Source organism: Phasianus colchicus, chromosome 7, assembly GCF_987193195.1.
Source record: "Phasianus colchicus chromosome 7, bPhaCol1.hap1.1, whole genome shotgun sequence".
Classification (NCBI taxonomy): Eukaryota; Metazoa; Chordata; class Aves; order Galliformes; family Phasianidae; genus Phasianus; species Phasianus colchicus.
In genome coordinates, this window is record NC_143442.1 from 13,464,383 (window position 1) to 13,486,987 (window position 22,605).

The window sequence follows — 22,605 nt, forward strand, 5'->3', positions numbered from 1 at the left end:
CCACTGTAAGTCAACAATTTAAGTACTATTATTCCACATTACGTGCAAGTCAGTTTGTTCTTTCTTGTACCTCAACTTAAACACAGTAGGGGCTTTTTCCACTTGCCCAGCCCTCTGCAGTAGAGTTGCTCCATTCTTATCATGAGATCTCCTTTCTGCTTTAACATAACCAGCTTTAGCCCAGAGCTTTTCCCATTCAGTTCCCATTCTTTCTGCTGCTGCCGCAATCAGGGAAGAACCAGCAAAAGAAGGGAACAGATTTCAATGACTGAAGTGATTTAAGGTTTTATTCAGCTACTCAGAAAACTGAATGCCCAGAGAACAAATGCCACAGAGCAGAGACCAGATCCATGTGAGCCCCACTCAGGTTTTAGACCATCACCAGGCACTGACCAATTCAGACCTGGGCCAAGAGGATTCCAGTCACAGGGGACTCAAGAATCAAATGAGAGTTTGAGCTCACTTTGCAAGTGCCTTGGTTGGGTTTGGGGTTTGTAACCCCTAGAAACATTTTCCTGTGAGACACCACAGACCCTTCACAAGTTTCCTGTATGCAGATATTTGCTGTGCAAAGAAAAGTACATTCACCTGAGTCACAGTTCACAGATCCCTTAACAAAATTATCCATCAAATAGCAGAAACTGCTAACTGTAGCCACCCCATTTCTTGGTTTCCCTGCCAACAAGCCAGGAGGGCTGAACTAAGCTGATGTAGAGGGATAATCCTCTCAAACACAAAATATGTTATCTTGCATTGTTCACACACCCAGGAATATGGGATTCACCTTCCACTGGCTTTGCATGGGTAGGAAAAGGAAGGAGGAAGGAAAATATACTGATATTGAGCTAACGTATAAATTACCAGACACATTACAAAATAAGAACTTACACTAAATCATTAAAGTGATTTTTATTTTGTTTTGGATTAGAAAAGCAGAGGCTTCAACACATTCCATGCGGCACCGTAAAATGAGCTCCTAGGAAGGCATACAGCATCACAAGCTTCATACCTAGGCCAAAGAGGCCCATAGCAGAGCAGAGCCATCCCCCATGCACCATCCAGAGCACAAACAGCACTTTCACATCCTGCTCATTGCTGCTCCTCCTTGACCCCAGACTGACTCAGTACCCATCAGGACAGCACCTCTGCCTCCAGTCCAGAAGTTGCTGTGTCACGGGAGCTGGACATATCTCAAAACTTTCTGCTGATGGCAGGACACCACCACACTTCCATTGCTCTTTTTTTTTTTTTTTTTTTTTTAAACCTGAACTAAGAGTGCTGGATTTATGAGAAAAGAGGGAAGACATCTTGGAGGGGAAAAAAATTGGAAGTGAAAGCAGCAATGGAAAGAAAAGCATGTCCTTCAGGTCCTCCTGCATGAGTAACCAGGTGCTGCAAATGACGCAGAAGCCACCAACGATGATGCCCAGCCTGACACGCTGCTATTTACTTAGAATCTCCAAGAGCAGCAAACACAGAGGATATCTAACCAAGCAGCAAAGCCAGAAGACCACAGGCTGAAATTACAGATCTGGCAATAAATATTGGAGAATATTCTGTGATTTTCAGCATGTGGTCTGCAGACTACAAGACCCATATAGAACCATAGAAAGCAAGCTCTTTTTCCCAATTTCCAACCACAGAGCTATTGCAGGCCAGCTGTCTGAACACAGCACATCCCAGGTTACGCTTCCAGTGATGCCCTGCACCAGGCATTAAGCCCACACTCAGTAACACACATACTGTGGCAGCAAGCAGGCAGGGAAGCACCTCCCTGTTCAGCATGTGGTGTCAGCAGGACACGTGCTAACCCACGCAGATGTCTTCCCAGCACAATCACATCAGCCTCCTGGGCAGCTCCTACATACTAATTTTGGCTTGGCATGATTTTAATGGATATGAATAATGACAGCAACCAGCAAGTGTTCCATGGCTGCTGTTATCCACACCAGTAGCTCAGAAAAAATGAGTGCTACATGTGCACACTGCTCTGTGCTTTCACCTGCCATGAGGCAAGTGCCATCTCTGCATACTTCTATTATCGCTTGTGAGGAAGAGGTGTAGGCACTGAGACTACTCTCAGAAGCTGCTTGGTTCCTCAGTGGATGATGCTGCAGTATCTGCTTGGCATGTGAGATGGTCTTTCACAGGTTGAACGTAAGCTTTTGATATTTTGTTGGCAAGAGTCACATTTTGTCACTTCCCTTCCCCATTAGCCAGAGAATAAAACCTCTCTGCTGCACCCTACCCCGACCACAGCTCTCACTTCCCCCTCCTCAAATAGCCCTGTGACTGCAGCCAAGCACAGAGAGGAACCAGGGGGCTCCCACCACCAGGCAGAGCAGAAAATTGAGCAGGATGAACACTTTGGGTGTTCCTCAGCTTGTGCCCCCTGCTCCCAAGCTGCTCCTCAGCCTCTTCACCCCAGCAACCATTGCACTCTGGTATGAGTGCTGTGCAGCCTGCAGAGCTTTGAAAGTATTAAATGCTAGGACTGCTTGAACAAAGGCAGGTTTTAGGAGAGAAAAAAAACAACAACAAAACAAGAGATTCAGCTGCACAAAGCACTTTAACAATGAAAACAGAAGAGAATGAGGAACAAAGTCCACTAGCTCGCTATCTGCACCCGGCAATAGCAGGTCACATTAATACAATATTTAGCCACCTCCTCCTCTGCAAACCTCCCAACATCAGTATGCTCATTGCTCATTCCTTTTCCCTCTCCCAGAAGAGGACAATCAGAATCCCTCCCAGTTGAGGTGGAGCCCTGAGCTGAGGAACAAACGTCCCAGGAGGCAGCGCTATCCCTGCGTGATACCCCAGAACCAGGCAAGTGCAGAGAATCACATCCACATTGGGCTGCAACTCTCAGCACAAGCAGCCTTTGTCTACAGATTTCATCTGTAGCTTGTCTACAGCTTGCATCACAGCCATGTCACTGTCAACAGGGACCCATTCCAATAGCACTCAAAAACAGAATTAAGTAAAGAATAGGCTGTGCTGCTCCCAGCTCCTAGGCACCACGCGTTGAGGGATGCATACTCTGTAGAAGGTCACCATCCCAGAAACCTTCAGGAACTTGCTAGGAAATCTAGTAGAAACCATTTTCTGTAGAGTTCATACACATAAAGCATTCAAAACTTGTTACCTAACCACTCCTGGGCAGAAGACTGCTGGTTACAAGTTTCCTGTAAGAAACACCAGGACTCTCTTTAGAAGTACATCCTCCAGCAGAGATGGGTAGACCATTTTTTCAACCCTCATTTCTAGAACAGAACAGTCCTGCTTGGCAGATAAAGGGAAGCTTAGCTTGGACTTAGAGAATTACAGAGCATGGAGGAAGCCATGGAGGAGTCTTAGCAGAGGCCTCAGTCTCAGGAACACTTAGAGCTCTCCCAACACAGCCACTGAAACAATCACATTTCCCTCTCCTTTCTGCCTCTATATACCACTGTCTTCCATTGTGCTAACCCAAGCATTTAAACATGCACTGAACAGGATTGAGAAAGAAATCTTAATTAAAAATAGCAATATGGTCCAGGCTCCGAAGAAACCAGTTGTCTCTCTTTTCCCAGTCTGGCTAACAAGGAGTGGAAGTGATTTCCTCAGCAGCAGTGCCTACTCACACTTTCTCACAAAGCATTGGGCCATTGCTTTCACTAAGCACACGAACCTGAGGGAGAATCTTTGGCTAACTGGCTAGATGCAATGCCTGGACTGACTGAACACAACGTGTCCCATTTCTATTCATGGAGGCCCTGGAAAATATCAAGATTTAGACTTGCCAAACTTGTATTTGAACAGAACTGAAAATTCACATTTAGAAATGAGGAAGAATCACAGCCAAATCTTTTCCTGTTCAAACGCAAGCTGATGAATTTTGGTCTTCACATTTAAATTATTCAAAAAGCCACTACCAACAACAAAAACACCCACACTCATTTATGCAAAGGAGATGGAAATAAATCAGCTAGCCACATTCTCAGGTAAACCTCACTCAATCATTAAGCGTTTTAGGAACAAGTTTATTTACTGAAAACTCTGGTTTCACACACGAAGAGCTTTTTTCCAAACCACAGCTTTTGCACTTTCTATAATGCCTCAATGTTTCAGTGAGGTCCAAATGAGGGGAAAGAAAACAACACAGGAATCTCCTGTTCTAAAATATATACACTATGACCCAAAATTACAGAGATAAATCTGTAATGGCAAAACTCCGAAGCACTTCTTTGTGTTTAGCTTACATCTAGCAGCTCCAGTTAAAATAAATAATCGTGCAACTTCAGGACAGACAACCCTGTTTGGAACATCTACCAGAAAGCCTAAAATCCTGCCAGGAAGAAGGTATTTGAGAGAAATGCAGAATCCAGAGGCTTCACAGGCATTATAAACTCATTGCTTAAAGGATGATATCAGCTGAGACACGTATGTATCCAAGGTCTTTAATTCCATACAACCACTCCAGTGCACAGAGACTACTGTACACTGCCCCAGTGTCTCTAATTAAAGTTCTGGATGAGAGAAAAGCCAATGCAGCTTGATATGTTATTTCCTTACAAACAATCAGAGGCCTGTTATTAAAACTAGGATCAGAGAGACAGCCTTATTTGGATTCTGGCCTGGTTGCAGAACTGCCACAGGCTAAGCTTAAAAATGCTGGGAAGAAAAAAAAAGTATAGCAAGATGGACTTAAAACAACTACGAAAAACACTGCAGTGGAACAACATGAATACTGAGAAGCAAGTGTTAGCTTGAAAAAGGTATGGTTGCCTATGTTTGCCTATTCCATGTCTAGAATGAGAGAAAGGAAAATCCAAAGAGCAGCTGTCACCTCCAACAGCTCAGTTTTTCTCAGAGAAGGAAAACTCCCAAAGCAGAAGCATTACAACAAAAGGGAGCCAGGGCCTCAGCAACATGAGCAAGTTTTATGGGATCCCCTGGATCTCACTGGGGAAAGCTCTCCTCACTAGCTGCCTGGGAAGGGCATCCAGGCTTGAGGCACTTGGCTTCCTACCATGTCCAGCAATGGCTGGAAGTTACAGTGTGGGAAAAGAAGGAAGTGATTGAAAAGAGGAACCTCCATGGTGTGCAGCTGATGTTAGCAGGAACTCAGGTGCTTTGCCAAGCAGACGAAGGGAAAGAAATATATGCAGCTTCAGAGCTGACCACCAGTACCCCATGACACCAATATCCATAGCTGTAGCTGCAGCTACTTTTCCATGTACACATGCACCCATAAGTTTAAGTGAAGTATAAAGATGCCTTCCTTCGAAACGAGCACAACTTCCCTCCATATCAGAAGAAACAATGCATCACACAGAACATTGGTACTGCCCCAGTGCAAGGCCAGCATAAAACAAACCAAAGATGCTGGCTGAAAACAGGCAGTCTGTTTCTGCCAGCCTTCACTACCACAAACAACACAGGCATAATGAATTTCTGCTACAGACAGGACAGCCTTATCTGCATTGTAACAATGCTGCCAGGAGGAAAGTACTCAACATATGACGGCTTGCTGCACTAGGCAGCATACACATATTCAAGGATTTTTCCACTCCAACACAGAATCATTTCCTCTTTACCCTTTGCAGATATCAGAATGAGACCACCTGAGAACAAACAACTTGACTGTGGCTATGCAACAGCAGTAAGCTGTAAACCTAAGTTACATATAGGTCAGTATATTAACCATTACTACAGAAAGAATGGAGAAACTGACACAGGCCTCCTTAAAACCAGGAAAAGGGGCACTGAAAAACTGCCTGTGTCACAGATAGTTTGGGTTTGTACAGTTCACAATGCCTTTCTGTATCATAACCTTGCCTTTCTATCATAATAGGGTTTGTGTTTTCACATAGTGCTTGAGGAAACATGATAAAATTCAAGTGTATGATTTCACAGCTCCTAAACATTGTTCCTTACCATTGCTGAGACTGTTGTGTTATCTGTACACATTTGCAAGATAAGATTTCTGACACACAGTCAAGCCCAGCTATTGCTGAAGGAAACAAAGATGTTGACTGTGTTCTGACTCTCTTTCAACCTTCCAGGTTCCAAGAGCTGAACAAAAAACATAGCATACTTTGCTAACCTCAAGGCAGCTATGCACAGGCTAAAATCTCAGCCACACAGGGTCTTTTCCTTCCAAAAAGCAAGAACACCAACTGTGCAGCAAAAGCCAATCTAAAGGATTCAAAGGCATTCCCATGTAGTAATTCTCACAGTGAGACTTACTGCTTGGCACAGACAGGATTAAAGCTTACAGGATGAGTAGGTACTGGTCCCAAGATACACTAAGATAGGTAAATATAAACTAACTCCTCTGAACCTCTCTCTTTTTTTTTTTTTTTTAATACCTTTCTCATATGGCTACAAGAATTAGAGCTAAAACACAAAGAACCCAGTTACATCAGTCCAGCAAACTGACAAACCAAAGGACAGGGGAGCTGACTGATCTCATTTCCTCCTCTTTCCCTGCAAGACTCTCCCAGAGTATTACAAATTCAGCAGAGGATTTCCTGACTGGGACTTTAAAAAAAAATTTTTTTTAATGGTAAAAATCAATCCAACCATCCCTGACTGACAACTAGAAGAAACACTAGAGAGAATGACAGCAACAAACAGAAAGCAGATCAAGGGATTTTTAGTAAAGCAGCAGTAGAGCCAGACAGTGTAAGCAACAGAAAGCATTACACTTGAATTTCCATTTCTCAGCCTGTCACCATGAAAATAGATTGTTTTCATACATCTTGAAGTTTCCAGCCACTTGTTAACAATCCTGCTTATCCTGGCCACAGCTTTGGAATAACACATTCTAAACCTATCAAGGTTGGTACACATTCACAGGGTTAGGAGAAGAGCAAACATTATCACTGGAGACAATACTCTCTGATTAGATGTATAATCAGAAGGTTGCTACGGTGTCAGAAAATGAAGGAGGAATGTCTCATCACATACACCCTCTCCCATTTTTTAATCTTCTATTCTTCTTACAGGTGAGTGCTCAGGTAAAGCACAAGAGCCCATATTACTTCCAGACCTCAAGTTTGCCTTTCCTGTACCTTCTCTTGAAGCTTCACTACTCAGAATGGGGAAGAAACAGAAGAGACTTAGATACCAGTGATCCCAGTCTACCAGTGATAAGCAGCCCTAGAATAACAAAACAAAGGAATTTAACGAATCACTCTTCCAGAACAGAGTTCATCTTACCCCTTTTTTTGTGGGTTGTTTTTTTTTGTTTTTTTTTTTTTGTCTCACACACTTTAAAAAAAAAATCTTTCATAAATCTTTCATTTTAGAGCATGCAAGGGAGCTGAGGTTTACATGAAGATGATGTGTCAGAGACCCGGTAACAGCCCAAAGGAGAACACAGAAGGAAGCTGTGGAAGTAGCAGGTACTGAGCAAGACAAATTCACCTCCAAAACCACGTATGTGCTTCTTCCGATAAGAAGGGAAAAAAAATGCTTAACTGTTCTCCATGAAACAAGGAATTAATAGTTTATTAATGAGGACCTTCGCTTTCTTAGCAGCATGGAGCTGAAAATGCAAGAAGCACTACGTTTTTCTGGCCCCTTCAACTCTGTCCCTCCTCATTCTGCCTAAAAATATCCATCAACGCTTCTGATAACCTTCCGTGCCTACAGCATGACTGAGGGCAGAGCCGTGCCACCCGCTGGGCCTGAAGAACACGCTGAGGCTGCCCCTCCCAGCATGGCCACCAGCTGTCCCTGGGCCTCAGGCTGCCCATCAGCAGGGCTGGCAGGCGGTTTCTGCACGCTCTCTACCAGTAATGCATTCCCAAGCCTGCCACTCTTCCAGCCCCCATGCACAGCCCCCCACATCCTCGTTTTCATTCACAGCCCCATTCGTGATGGTGAACTTTAAGTCACCCAGGAAACCTTCCTGTCCTACTTTTACTTCCCTAGACCAGGCAGCACGTGTATGTGTGTCCCAGGGCCACAAGGACAGACACATGCAGCACTGCACACTCCGGCCCTGCCAACATGGGGGTCACCTTATGAGTCTATTATGCAGGGTCTCAGGCCCTGCAAACAAACGTGCTCCATAAAGACAAGGCAGCCCACCACTCTCATGGGATTCCTCTGGCAGTCCCTTAGTTTCCTGCTCTTCTAAAGCAGCGTTCTGACATAAGCACTGGCACTAGTGTCACTTCCACTGCAGAAAACCTTATTTCCTCTCTGAAAGCCCCATACTAGCCTTTGCTCTCCCTCCTTTACCTTGTTATCCCTAAAACAACTGGATTATTTCTCAGTTATTTAAAATCTTTTATCTGTTCCTTCTGTACTTTCAGTTACTCTCCTGCAACCAGCAGGACAAGCCTATCTTGTTCTTCACCACATAGTCTGTGTAATTCCCAACACACTGTTATGTTCTCATTCAGTAGCTATCAACATTTCTTATGGCAAGGCCATTCCTTCATCTCCCTCTGTCACATTACCTCTTCTGAGGTGCTAATTCCCATAACAACTCTACCCACAGCTCACAGGTATGGAGACTTCTGTACTCCTTCCTAGCCGAGGGAGCTGGAAACAACTGCTATCACATCCCATGGTGCAGGACAACTTGGGAGAGGACTGGAGCTAAAAACACATGGCTAGAGTGATTCAGATCTAGCAATCAAGGTATGGAGGGGCCATTTACTTTATCCACATTCTATTCCAAAACTGTTTCCCCCAGTACCTCAAACACCACCACCACTCATTTATGAAAATGTAATGACAAGCTTTCCATGTGAGAAACCTCCTTGAGCTCCGCAAGCAGGTCATTCCCCCCAGCCCAGCATCTTCACATATTTTTTCATGAGCAGGCTGCACTGCTCTGCATAACAAGTCTGCCTTCCTAAATTCACCTCAGCTCTCCATCAACTGCCATTAATCCACCCACCTGGCTAAGCAGTGTAATGCTCTTTAAACATACAGTGGGGCAAAGCCACTCTGGCTGCAAGCATGGTGACCCTACCGGTAACATAGTTGAGAATATTATCCTCCAGAGCTTCCAAATACTTTGCTTATGGAGCTGTATCCCAAGAACAAGGCCAGAGCACAGCAGAAAGGGCACTTTGTCTGGAAGAGTTCCCTGCCAAGTACCTGGCTGGATACACCAACTTACTGCAGCCTTTCAATGATGCACTCCCTCCCCTCCTCCAGCTACTCTGTGAATCTCCTCAACAAATTTAAGAGCAATTTGGGGTGGATCTTTCAGCCTGTGTGGAAAAAAAAAAAACAATCAGCCTGAGATCTAGCAGCATAATTTTCCCCTCCTTTCCTGGCAAGTTTCTCATGTGTCATTGGCATCCATACTGCACTGCAGATGTCAAAGCTGATAGTCTAGGATACATAAAGAGAAGACAACTCTTAACCATCACAAAAGACTACACTTCTGAAGTGTAAGCTGTGGGTGAAAAATGCTCATCTTTGAGCAGAAGCCAAAAAAGAGGCTTTAGAGAAAAAGGCTTTGGCATCCACAGCAGAAGAAACCATGCTGCTGCAACATGAACCAATGGAAAAGACGCTGTTAAGATAAAGATGACAAAAAACTAAAGCAACATTTTCCTTTGTCTTTTAAACCAAAATCTGCTAAATTTCATTTATCTGTGTAGCCATACGCTCATTCTTCACTTCCCTTTAAGTACATGAAATCCCAGTCAGTTTACTTTGCACAGAGTCAGGGGGAGAGTATTTTTGTACATAGTCAGCTCGAGCTGTGAAGTTTCCTGTGAGTACAGCTAGGAGTCCAGCAATGGAAGATAAAGATGAGATAATTTCATCTGAGCGTAACAACTCTTGCCACGGCTTACAGGAGAAGTTAAATAAAGCACAAGGTGATGAGACAGCCTTATCTGTTAAGGTAGCTGACACTACGGATGTGGTATCTTAACTACAGATGAAAAACCCTCAAGTGATTTCCCCAGCGACCAAGATGAAATAGAAATCCACGTGAAGCTGCTCTCACAATAACATGAGAACGATGCAAGTGACTCTGGTGCAAAACCACATGAAAACACACAAGAAAATCAGATGTGGAAATACATCAATATTAGTTGATCAGTTTACACTGAAATTTGATTATCTGAAAAGAGAAACTTAAAAATCTGCATTTGTTGTTGCAAGACAAAATTAACCCACCTTCTCTGTTTCTACTATCAACCCTTAGAGGCTATTACCCACATGAAAAAAGCCATTCTGATAGTTAAGGAAAAAACACAGTACATCTCTAGGATTCAAGAGCTATTTTCCTCAAGGCAATTCTACAGTTCGTTTACAGAAGCACAAACAAATAATCAATTCTCCGGATGCTGTGCAAACTTTATCTCTCACCAGCTCTGCACACAGCAAATCAGTTATGCAGAGGTTCTCTTATGCATATGTAATCCCAGCCTCCTCTCCCATGGAGGGCAATTACCAAAGAGTTAGATCCTGAATCGGGGTACCCAGTGTGCACACTGCACTGATGCAAATCCCAAAGGTAACAAAGTTCTTTAAGAAAAAATTCTTAGCATCTTGGATCTTTTCAATGTTTCAGATTGTTTCTCCCTTCTCCTCTACCCACAGTTTTTGCATTTTTACTTCTTGCATCATTCACATCGAAGTTAAATCACAATACAGCAGGAGTGTGTGCTGTATTGTGATATGACACATATGTGACAGTATGGAAAAAAAAACATTTCTCACTGACATGGTGGCATAGCTCAGCCTCTGCAGTCTCACTGTGCTATGCTCTCATAATTGCAGCCAGTTCAGCATTTGTTCCTAAACCAGTCAAACACCTCCAAGCCCAGGTTCCATATAAAGGCCCCTACTACATTAGCTGAGATTTAGCCTTGTTATCTTACCTCTGAATCTCTCTCATCTGTTTATATATAAGACATGCCATTATGTCAGTTCTGTGCAACAGCTACAACTCACATACCAAGCATTTACCTTACCATAAATCAAAGGGTGAAAGTTCATTCTTTAATATAGCCAACAGTATACAACAAAGAGAAACAATAATTGCTTCTTTTTTTCTCAGAGCTATCAATAAACCCACTCCCATACAGGTGATTGATACATCATTTCCCTTCCATGTATGTCTCAGTTTTATTAAGCACATTTTTCCCCTGTCTAAAAAAATGCACGAGCCTTGCTTTACAAGTAGTTATTGGGAAAACATTGCACTTTTATATTTTCCTTTGTTTGATAGATTTTAGCAATTAAAAACAAAGCACAAATATTGCCATCTCCTAACTCCTTATTCATCACTAGCTATTGATTTTTAAGTAGAACCTGGAGATGTCATTATTTTCCTCCACCAAAGTTTCCAGTAATAAAAACAAACTAGAAAACATCGTTTAAACTTCAGTTTCCATTTTTTCCTCATCTACTTTACATCCTTCGGATGAAAGCTTCAGAGAATCAGGATGCAAAGAAGAGGAATGTAAAATTGAAGTGCCACATGCTATCTACAGGTGTAATAGAACTGAGCTGGTAAAGAGGTTACTCCCCCAGCTCCATCGCTGCCCCACCACCCTATGGTTCTGCCTCATCAGTTTTGCTGATTCACCATACATCAGGTCAAAACGGGCTTAATTCCCCTTTTAACTCTGCCTCAGTGTCAGACCATTGCTGGTCTATTTCCCATCTCCATGCTTTTTGTTGACCACCAGTCTCCCAGTCCAGAACTTACTATCAAGTGCACCTATTTGTGAGGGTAAGCTTGAAAGAAAAGCAAATGAGCCCAACTCATCGCAGGCAACAGGGCAGCAGTATACAGACAGAAAGGAGAAGTAGCAGCTGGAGATGATGGAGATGACTCATATTGGTGGTAGCTGTGTTACAAGAGATTGAAATTGCAGCCCAGTCAAATTAGCCAGATCAGTTCAAATTGTTGATCTGAGAAAGCCAAAAGCCAATCTAGTGGTGAGCAGATAGAGATGCATAGGGATTGTTCCAGCAGCATGTAAGTAGAGGAGAAAACACAGGACTGAAGGACAACCGTTTGGAAGTGGTGACTTCTTTCATCAGAACAAATCCAGAACTGGAAGCAGGCAACTATCTCAAGAAGCATGGGAGATGAAAGTTTTAAGATGCTTTCAGATCATGAACACTTCAACCTTGACATCTTTTGGGCTGATTTGAGAGATGCTGAAAATCCACAGTCTTGCTGGAAGACGCGTAACCTCTTCTCAACCATTTAGCCTTGGTTCATTGAGTCTGAGGTATAGGACCTGCACCTAGACACCTCTTAATGCATAATGGAACAAGCAATTGGCCACTGCACACAGATGTTAGAGATGTATTTGTACAAGCCACCTTAGTCATATGCATTTATGCCAAAACTACAACTTTGCGGGTATCTTTCTCCCCCCACTTGGCTTGCTCTTTTTCAAACCAGGAAGGTAAAACAATGAATTTCCCAGAGTTCAAGGTTTTTACCAAAGCAGAAGTTAGAGAGAAGGTGTATCTATCAATACCCTGGAAGTAAAGAAGCAGGTAACTTCAAACAAGACTCCAAGAAAGCAGGTAATTTTCCACCGCAGCTTCTGTCTGCCTCAGCCTTTGCAGATATCAAATCAGGGGCCAAAAAAAAAAATAAAAATCAGGTAACTACCAAGCTGGGCAGTAGCTACACTGAAGCTGAGTAGCTAATAAGGCCAAATGGCATCTCTTAATTCATCTGGCATCAATGTGACATTCCAGGCAGCAGGACTTGAGCAACATCAATGTCTATTACTTGGGTAGGCATTTAACATCGCTTAATTAAACCCTATCTATAGCTGACAGTAACACTAGTAAGAGGAACACATAACATAAATAGTTCTGTTTGCATAAATCCCCCTTCTCATGTCCTCCACCTCCTCCCCTGCAACACTCATTTTAAACACTGATACATTTGCAAGAAGTATTTTTATTTTTATGCAGGCACTGATGCAAAATGAAGTAACCAAATCAGGACAACACACAAAAGGCATCTGGGGCCATGCTGAGCTGGAGAGAGAGATAAAGGAGCAGGTGCGTGGCTGGAGGAGAGCAGAGCAGAAGAACTCTTATAAGGCAGAGCCATGAGCAAAAGGACTCCAGAAGATACAGGAGTTGCAGAGTCCTTAAGAGGCTAGGAAAGCTCCTTGAAGGGCTCATGACTGCCTTGGTGAACAAGAAGTGAAGTTCCTCAAATGCAAGACAGATCTGGAACAAGTAACACACACAACTGTGAAAAGGGAAAAGATGCAGACTTCGTCGGTTGGGACTGCATGATTAAAGAGGGAGACAGCAGCAAAGGATCAAACAGGGGAGAAAGGTTTAGGAACACTTTCCTCCACGGAGAAGTTGGGTTGCTGAGTGCAGCTTGTCTCAGCAAAGTTGAGAGATACGGAACAACACAGATCATCACTCGTTGATCCTTCTCAAGCAAGTCAAAGGTCCCCTACTAGTGGGGAAAAAACTGACACTCTGACTGCAAAATGTCTGAAGGAACCAGCTTGTGAGCAGCTTTTTTTTTTTTTTTTCCCCCCATTTGAGAGGACTCCCTCTGCTTCAGAATAGTTGAAGGATGAGTAACAGCAAGTAAGAGAAATTGGCTCGATGGGCAACATTCCCCTTTGTGAATGGGTGTAAGCCACTGGCTTCTGTGACAATGTACTTACCAAGAACCTGGGCCAGGCTGTCTTTGCAGAGGAAAATTATCACAATGCTCTTCTGAAAGAGACTCCTCAAAAATACAAGTCTGAGCTGGAGATGTGGGACAGGCTGCTTAGAAGACACCCTAGTTAAATCCAGCCTGACTCTAAGGAGTCTTTATCCAGGAGAGCAACACAGCTCTTCTCACCTACTGATACCCACAGCCACATCGTAATGCCCTGACAACACTCACTTCTTCCCTGAATTATGTATGTTCACTGAAGATCAGGAAACACAGAGCAAAAGCCTCCAGCTTGGCAAAAAGTTCCAGTCCAGCACTTGCCTCTAATGCCCAGACAAACCCTAGACTATGAGGAGTCCGGATGCAGCACAGCAGTGCAGGATGCACAGTTGACACATCACATCACCCCTGACTTTCTTTGACCTTGCCCTTCCTATCATGGTCACACTTCTAATTCTCCCTTCTCAGACCCTGCACATTCAGCTGCTCCTCCTCTCCCAAGAAAATCAGTCACTCTTTTCAATTTCTGAATTTCAATGTATTTTAATGAGTTTTCCAGTGTTCGAAAATAGCCTTGTGCCCTTGCCTATAAAACCATCCTCACTGAACCTCTGCAGAAATTATCTAAGAAGCCTTTTCAGCACACTGAAACTTGAAATTCTACTGAAATAAAACAGTGTCTTAACTGAGGCTGTCTGATATTCGTATTGGAATTGCTGCGGGATAGCAAATGTCCTTTTTCAGTAACGTCTAATACGATCACACTACTGGTGCTAACAAACAATCATAATGACTGTATGTCACAATGAGGGAAACATTATCAGCATGGGTACACTCACTCAGAGGCTGAAGTTCATCAAGGCACAGCTAGGCTTGGTCTTCTGCAATGATACTCAGTCTAAGCCAATAAATAAGAAAAATCAGTCCAGAAGAGAAGTCACTTCAATACACACAAGTACAGTGATTCAGTCCTACACTGGGGAACCTTGTGTTTCCACGCAGAACCCAAGCGTATTTCTATATCTGAACAAATAAACTTTTCCTGAGCATTGTTTCCGTCTCTAAGCTTGGCAGCCCTCTCAAAGCATGCTTCCAAAACAATCCTTGAAACACACTGTCCCCTGCCACAACAGCTTGCTCCCCTTTTCGGTGTCATGTTGGAATCATTATTTGTTCCACCCAAAGATGGAGTGGGATGAAAGGACCTACTTCAGACACTGCCCTACTGCCTGAAAATTCAAAATTCATGAGCTGAACATCCAAATTAAACAAAATTAATTCCCTACATGTTTTTTGAATATAATACTTTCCCCTCAAGTTTTTGCCCTTTTTTTCCCCCCTATAGTAGCTGAGGAAAGAGGAATGGAAATAAATGTAGTCCTTCTACACCCAGAGCCAGTACTGTTGCAAGACTTACTCTCATTTACAGGAATGTGCCACATTACTTACAGGGGTAGCAGAGAGCTACAGGATCAGCAGTTCTATTAATGAAAACAGGTTCAGAGCTCTACATCTCCATATTTCTTTGTATCTTATATATTATGCGTATGTGCACATCCATCACTGGCACCATTCCAAATGAATCCAATGGGATGTCATCACTCATTCTGCAAATACCTTTGACATTCAGCTCTGAGTTGGTTAAGTCAACTGTTACTGTTTCTGGCTTTATCAAAGGTGCAATCAAGCCAAGCAACATGAAGTCAAAAACACAAACATTTTAGCTCTGTTTTCAGACACACTAGTTACTGTAGGGCTGAAGCTCCCTTTCCCCTTCTGCTGGCAAGCAAGTATTGCTGTTCTGCCTAATCCAGTTTCAAAACAGTGTGAAGAAAAGCACAGTGAAAAATGTTTGTGTTTCAACTCCTGACAAGACAACTTTGAGGAGAGCTGAGTAACCGGCACAGTTCTCATGCAATTTTAATAAAAAGCTCTAAACCTACTTAAAAAAATTTTTAAATTAAAAAATAATAATAATAAAAAAAAAACAATTAATGATTGGTGAAGAATTGGCAGAAAATAAAATCACTCCAGAACAGGTTACCAGCTTTCTGAGTCTGCACACCAAACCTCAGCAGAGGCCAGTGCTTCAGGCTGTGGTATCTAAGTATCATCAAGAGATTAAAGGCAGCCCATGGCTTTTACAGCAGGATTAGCTACTGTTAATCACTAGTTTCCTCCTTTCCTCCTCATTGGTAAAGTTTGCACCCTCCCTGCTATCTGGCAGCCTATATTAAGAAACTGCCACCCAGACTTCTCTTTTCTTCTGAGCAAAGAGACAGGAAGAAACAGCACTGTCTGGCTCTCACAAATCTTCTAAATGTTGTCTCAACTACTCTGCCTCTCTAGAAATGCTTACTTCAACAAAGGCTTTTAACCACCAGCCCCAGATCTGAGCAGGTTTGCACCACCATATTCTGCACAGAAAAAAAATGTGTCATGCACACATACTTCCAGAGGTGTGTGCAAACATGATCTGATCCTCAATTCATCAAGTGTGCCACAGCTGCTTCATAGACCTGTCTAAGTCTGTGCAACACCCTGAGCTCCAGCTTTCAAGTCTTCCCTGTTACAACCAGTGTTCCAAACCCTCCCGAGGGCTCCCAACAGTCAAGGAGAAACTCAGGGGGGAAAAAAATAAATTAAGTAACTGTGAAACTTGTTCACCTTGCACTGCTTCCATTCGCATTCATCACAACTGTTCCTTCAGAGCCCAGAAGTACAAATTAAAAGAGATTTACTTTCTGAGTAGCAGCTAAGAAACAAACTACATAATCAAGTTGGCATAATAAAACTAACCTAAATCAAGAAAAGATCCACTGATCCTGCTTTCTATTAAAAACTCTATTTTCTTATTCTAGGAATGAGGGACTGGGCCTATCCTGCAGTACCTGCCAGCTTGATGAAGGTCAAGCAGCTGCAGAGGCAGCAAAACCAGCAGATGTAGCACGTGACACCTGAACCAAGATCAGCCACTTACACCCACCTGCTGAGACTGACTACCCCTTGAAACATGACTGCTAGTGCAAGCATTCCTGCAAAGGCTTTTCACTTCTGCCTTGACAAATAGTTAACTAAAGCCATATTTTAAACAGATTTTAACTACAGTGCCATGTAAACGACATTCTTCTCTTTTCCAATCTCTTATCTGAGGTTTGGCCCCTTCCAGCAGTAGCTCAGCACAAATACTAGAGCAGCACAGGTTTGCTAGTGCTCACACACTCAATCTCACAGGCGTCAAAGAAAAGCAAACAGTCCCTCAAGAGAAATCGTAAGTGGAGGCTGACGTCAAACTGGACCTCAGTGCTTCGTTCTACTCAACCTGCCTGCAGCTCCCTTAGGAAGCTTTAACCATATTTAATTTAAAGCAGAAGCTGCTCTGTACACGCTGGCTTTGCTAGCCCATCTAAGAAACCTGTTACGCTTGGGCAAATGGTGTGTAACACAGGTAGAAGCCAAGGCTGCAAGATGATCCTTGAGAAGCTGCAGAATTCACAGCGTGCAGCTCAGGTGTCCCATCACCACCACCACAGGGAAAAAATAGCCACTCTAATACCTGTAAACCAAAGATACCATCTTGTTTGGGAAAAGTTTGTAGAACTGGGGTTTTACAACACATTTGGTTACAAATAACAGGATCTTGTCACTCAGTCCAAAGGGTCAGGAACTAAAGAAGCCACCCATTACTTTTTACTATCTTTCTCCCAAAATTATGATATTGCAAAAAGCATTGGTGTCTGGAAAAACCAGCATGCATGATGAATGGAGAAGACAGACATTAGTTTGATAGCACCAACCCAATCAATGAGTTCTGCAACACTAATTATACCCTGCCCAGAGCCTCACCAAAACCCTTCATCAAAGAGATCTTACAGCCACTTCAATAACATGATTTCACAAGAACTGCACTGAAAAGGACTGGCTGTGAGACTAGAACTCACAGGGAAGATAAAGCAACCAGCGACAGGCATCAGCCTTTTCTAATCAGAAAATTCATCCATCCTTGAGATTCTGCTTAAAAGAAATCTGTTGCCAACACAACAGGCAGAGGAGTACCTTCAGCAGGGCAACGATGGTTTCACTGGCAAGTAAACTTGTGGAGCATGGTGTCCTGTTTCACCTCCTCCCTGCCCCATGCAGATTATCCGATATCCAGCAATACAGTCTGAGCTCATACTGGAACCATCTGCACATTACGGACATTAATTCAGCTCTCCTTTCTCTCTCCATTGCCTGTTTTCCAGCAACACCTGGACACAAAGTACCTCTGAGATTCTATCTGTCACATAAGCCTTATCTTCTTGAGAAAGTATAAAGTGCTTTCCTAGGGAGTTCTCCAGGAAAAAAAAAAAAAAAAAAAAGAAGTTTTATGTCAGATCAGCAAAAGAACAACAATTGCTTGTCAGGCTTTATCACTCCTTGTACTTCGCTGGTACCGCAAGGCTGACAGCTGCCAAACCATCCTAACCCCACTTAAAGCCAAGTGAAAACCATAAAAGCTTTGAACAAAGATCCTAAGGGAAAAAATAATCAATATGGATTTTCCCTCCTCCTAGACAGGTGACTGTGATGGTTCTTTCTCAACAATAGAGCTTTTTCCATCAACTGTTTTTTGCTTGAAGCCTGCTTCCCTATGTGCAGAGGTTCCACAGATCAGACACCCCCTTTGACAGTTGAATCCTAAAGACATCTGCATTTACATTTGGCTTAAGGTTCTTGGTTGCTGTTCTGTAGAACAGATTCCCACGTGTTCTCACCTGTCATGCTACAGTTACTGGCAACTTCAAAAAAAAAAAAAAAAAAGTCTTATCAGAACAAGCTCAAAATGCAAGCCATGCCTTCTGCAAACTGTGTATGCGAGGGGATGGGGTGGGGTGGGGAAGTAGCACAGACAGAGCCCAGAAAGGATTGTTACATGACACAAATTAATTGAAAAAAAAGAATTGGGAAACCAGGCCACAGCCAAAAAGCACTGCCAAAAGTACTCCTCTGCCTTCTTTTTCAAGGCCAACATCTATGGTTATTTTTCAATGCTGGGCCACAAATGCTTTAGCGAAACTTCTGGTTTAGTGGCATAGAAATGCTTTTTTGCAATGAAGCACACTCCATAGAAATCTAGTTCCAGATCTTCCACTTGGTCCAAATGAAAAGAGCAAGAGACCACTGCTCTAATCACAGCAGCTCCCAGTCAAAGTCTAGAAAAGGAAATGTAAGCTCATTCCTTTCTACTCCATACACACACCAAAAAAAAAAAGCTCCTGAGGAGAACTCCTTTTCCAACACCAAGTTTACAGTTTGTCCCCCGAGAAATGCCTGTTAATCTCCTGGTAATTCACATCCCCCAGTCCGTGCCCCACAGCCGATCCTCTCTTTCCACTTCGAATCCCTGGGATGAGGATTCCGCCAGACAAGGAACAAAACCCCACCCTATGAGCTCAGCCCACTCCTGGTATCTCCCAGAGGAGGTTCCTCACACCAGAGCTGCCCTGTAGCACCAAGGTGCTGCTTCATTTTGCTTAAAGCAGAAATACTCACATATACATAGGTTCATACATTCAAGAAATGGGAGACTCTTCAAAATTTCCAAAATAGAAGATAAAAATGATGACACGGGAACAAATTCTGAGATTCCAGACATAAAACAACAACTTTCAAACCTTTATTGTCAAATGCTCAATGGCAGAGTTTAAAGAGCATGCAAACATGAGCCTCTCCCCAAATATCACAACATTGGAGGCGTTACAATTTTACCCTATTTTAAAGATGTTGAGAACCTACAAAAGGTTCTGAGATCAAAGATCAGATCTGCTTTCAGCAAACTGCAGGATGACAAAGTGCAGCCTACAGCCTAAATCTCCCAACTGCTGAAAAGGATGATATGTTTGCAATAGTTACATGGGTCCTTTCTGCTAGATGGGTTCCTTTCAGAGACTTCCTTCATACGTTTCATGGGACAACAGGAAGACTATTGCTAAGTATTATACTTGAGGCTACTCTTGAATAGAGAAGAGGGATTAAAAGGGTGCGCAGCCCATTTGCAAACAGCATAGTCAACCATTCTGCCCCATATTTCCTGCTGAATTGAGAAAGGGCCTTCCAAAAATAGCCAATAGTTTTGCTGAAAGGCTCAAAACAAACAGTACTTCTGAAGGAATATCTTACATACTTTACATAATAGCCATCTCAGAAGGGAAAAAAGGATGCGTACAGTGTTCCAGTGTGAATTCTGTGTTGAACAAAAAGACATCATTCTTTGCTTAACACAAGGCTTAAATTCACCATGAAGGAAATTGCTGAAGTCAAAGCCTTTGGGCTCAAGCTGGGAGGGAGACATCCCTCTGAAGGAAACCATTTTTATCCTAAATTGAAGTTGAAAGAGGATACGTAAAAGAAACGCTGTCAACTTGTTTAAGCCTCAATTTGTACTTGCTTCTAACAGGAAAGTTCAATCTCATTCAGCTTCCATCAGAAAAATCCAAAACATTTTTAAGCACTTGGATTGTTGGGCACTCAGGTACAGCTATGCAGGCTTCTACTTAAGGGATTTTTTTGTTTTTGCTTTAAAACCTGGTCCTTATCCCTAGACATATGGTTTACCCTTCCCGTTAAACAGCATGCCTGCTTTAAAAGGAAATGACATAATAGTAACACCGGTATCATGCTATAACCACTGTTGCCTTCTCTCCCATTCAGCAGTAGCTTTCCTCACAAGCTAGAAATCTACATCCATGTACTTGCTCAGTGACACCGCCCCTTCAAGACAAAGGTGAAACTCCACAAAAGAGGAATTGTTACAAGCAAAGTGACAGCAGCAATGACAAAGTAAGCGATCAATGCCTTTTATTCTGAGAGCCAGGAGAGAAAAGTTGCACTGTTTGTACTAGGATAATAACAGCTAAAGGGCCTAGAAATTGTGTTCACTTAAGTTCTTTATGTTTTGCTTTCCTTTTCTCCTCAAAGGGAAATTAGCTGTCTGTTTTTTGTGTAAAGCAATAAAAAACTGATTTCAGATCGTGCAAATTCCCTACAAGACACAGCTATGCTCTTGATTCTTACTGTCATTCCCATATCCCACGTCACCATCGGGGAACAAGGAAGGGAAAGAGCTACACGTCCTGGTGGGAGCACGTGGGGACCGCTCTTCCCCTGGGGAAGGAACCTGCACATTAGGAGCAAGGAAGGACCCAGCAGCCACGCTTGGCTCCAGCTGCACCAGTAAGCACTCCATCAGCAGGCCAGGAGCTCAGCCTGCATCACCCACCTTAAGATTAGCTCAAAATATGGTTGCCACCTGGTGGCTAGCAGGGAAGGAATACGGCATCCGCGAGGAGCTCGGGGCAGGTCTGCTGTCGGCGCCAGGATCTGCGGCAGGGACAGCCGCAGGGAAAGCGGCGCTCAACAGAGCGCAGGAGGGAAGCAGGAGCTGCAGCCGGCAGCCCCGCGCGGCCATCCGCACGCGTGCTCCGCAGCGCCCAGGCTGCCAGTCCCGGCCAACGAGCCCGGGGCAGCGACAACGTTAGGCCCGACGGGTCCGGGCTCCGCTGTGACCCCGCGGCGTTTTGTAACACCGTCGGGGCCGAGGCCAGCGCAGCACCCACCCCCAGACCTCCAGGATTAAATCTGGTGCTAAAGATAACCGCAGGGAACACGAGCGGGGCTCTGATCCGCTCACCCTCCGCCCTCGGACGCGCACCCGTCCTTATTCAGTCAATGTCACCCCGCGGCGGTGGGCTGACAGCGGCTGACGGCCCTGCGCGAAGCCGCACGAGCCCGGGCATCGCGTGCCGCCGGCATCGAGAGCACCGAGCCGTCCTCCCCTCGCCGCAGCGATCCGCCGCTTCGGCTGCAGCCGCTCCGAGGGCTGCGCTGAAGGGCGAGCGGCCGCACCGAGCCTCCGGGAGGCGATAAGGAAGCGGCGCCCGGCCCCTCCGAGGTTACGTTCGCAACGCCACAGAAAGCAGCCAGTGCTCGCTAAGCGCGCAGCCGGCTCTGCCTCTCCTCCGGCAGCGCCCGCATCGCCTCCCGTCGGTCCTCAGCCCGGGCCGCGAGCGATGGCAACCCGGCCCCGCGCATCCCCACCCCCGCTCCCTTACCTTCTCCTGCGCCCGGGTGAGCTTCTTCTGGACGTTGCTGGCGATCTTGCCGGCCGTCACCCCCTTGCTGCCCAGCTCGGCCATCTTGCCTGCTCTTTTAACGGGCGGCTGCGAGCGCCGGGCCGGCGGGAAGGGGGGGAAAACCCGGCGGGAGACAATGGCCCCGGCCACCGCCGCCCGCCCCACGGCGCCGCCTTTTAAAGGGACAGAGCGCCGCGCCGCCTTAAAGGGGCCGCCCGCCCCGGGAGGGGGCAGCAGTGGCACTGCCCGCAGGAAGCCTTCCTTAATAGTACCATTGCAGAGGGCTGCGCGGTAGCAAGCGATCTTAGATAGATGATGGTGTGGATCTGAGTGCTGTCTTTCCTCCTGCTTTAAGAGATTTGTACCACTAATTGATCATATATATAAAATTTGTAACACTGCATCAATACTTTTCAAATTATTCTTGGACCTAAAGTGAGAAACTCACATTCTTGGGGATGGGGATTGTAATGAATCAAGGCCCTGATTTAAAAGCGAGCTGAAATGTCAGCAGATTTCATTCCATACTTTCAGCTGCCCACTGTGGCACACAGGTAAATGCCCTCACCTAGCTCTCCTCTCTTTGAAAAGTGGAAAAAAAATCAACTGATCAGAGTGTTCACAGGAACACTGGGATGGCTGATTGGTTTGCATGGAAGTGCGCTGTGACAGCAGCTTATGCCCATCTCCACTATTTTCACTTGTGCACAATAATTTGGATTCAGCATAGCTGCACATGGTGGTTCATTGCTCCCATCAGAGGGTAACGTTGATGTCAAGCACCACCACAGAAGATGCTGCACACCTACTAGGAGAAACCAACCAGGGCTGCACAGCACTTTGCACACCTCA

At 44.4% G+C, this 22,605-nt stretch overlaps 1 protein-coding gene across 10 annotated transcripts in view; it reads right to left on the reverse strand.

Moving 5' to 3' along the window:
- Positions 1 to 21,919, reverse strand: part of BIN1 (bridging integrator 1) — an 86,989-nt gene extending 65,070 nt beyond the window's left edge. For all 10 annotated transcript variants that reach the window (XM_031590591.2, XM_090143729.1, XM_090143727.1 and 7 more), the window contains exon 1: positions 21,733 to 21,919. In XM_031590591.2, the coding sequence (XP_031446451.1) occupies positions 21,733 to 21,816 (84 nt within the window). In that variant the 5' untranslated portion in view covers positions 21,817 to 21,919. The remainder of the gene's footprint in view (positions 1 to 21,732) is intronic.
- Between the last annotated feature and the right edge of the window lie 686 nt (positions 21,920 to 22,605).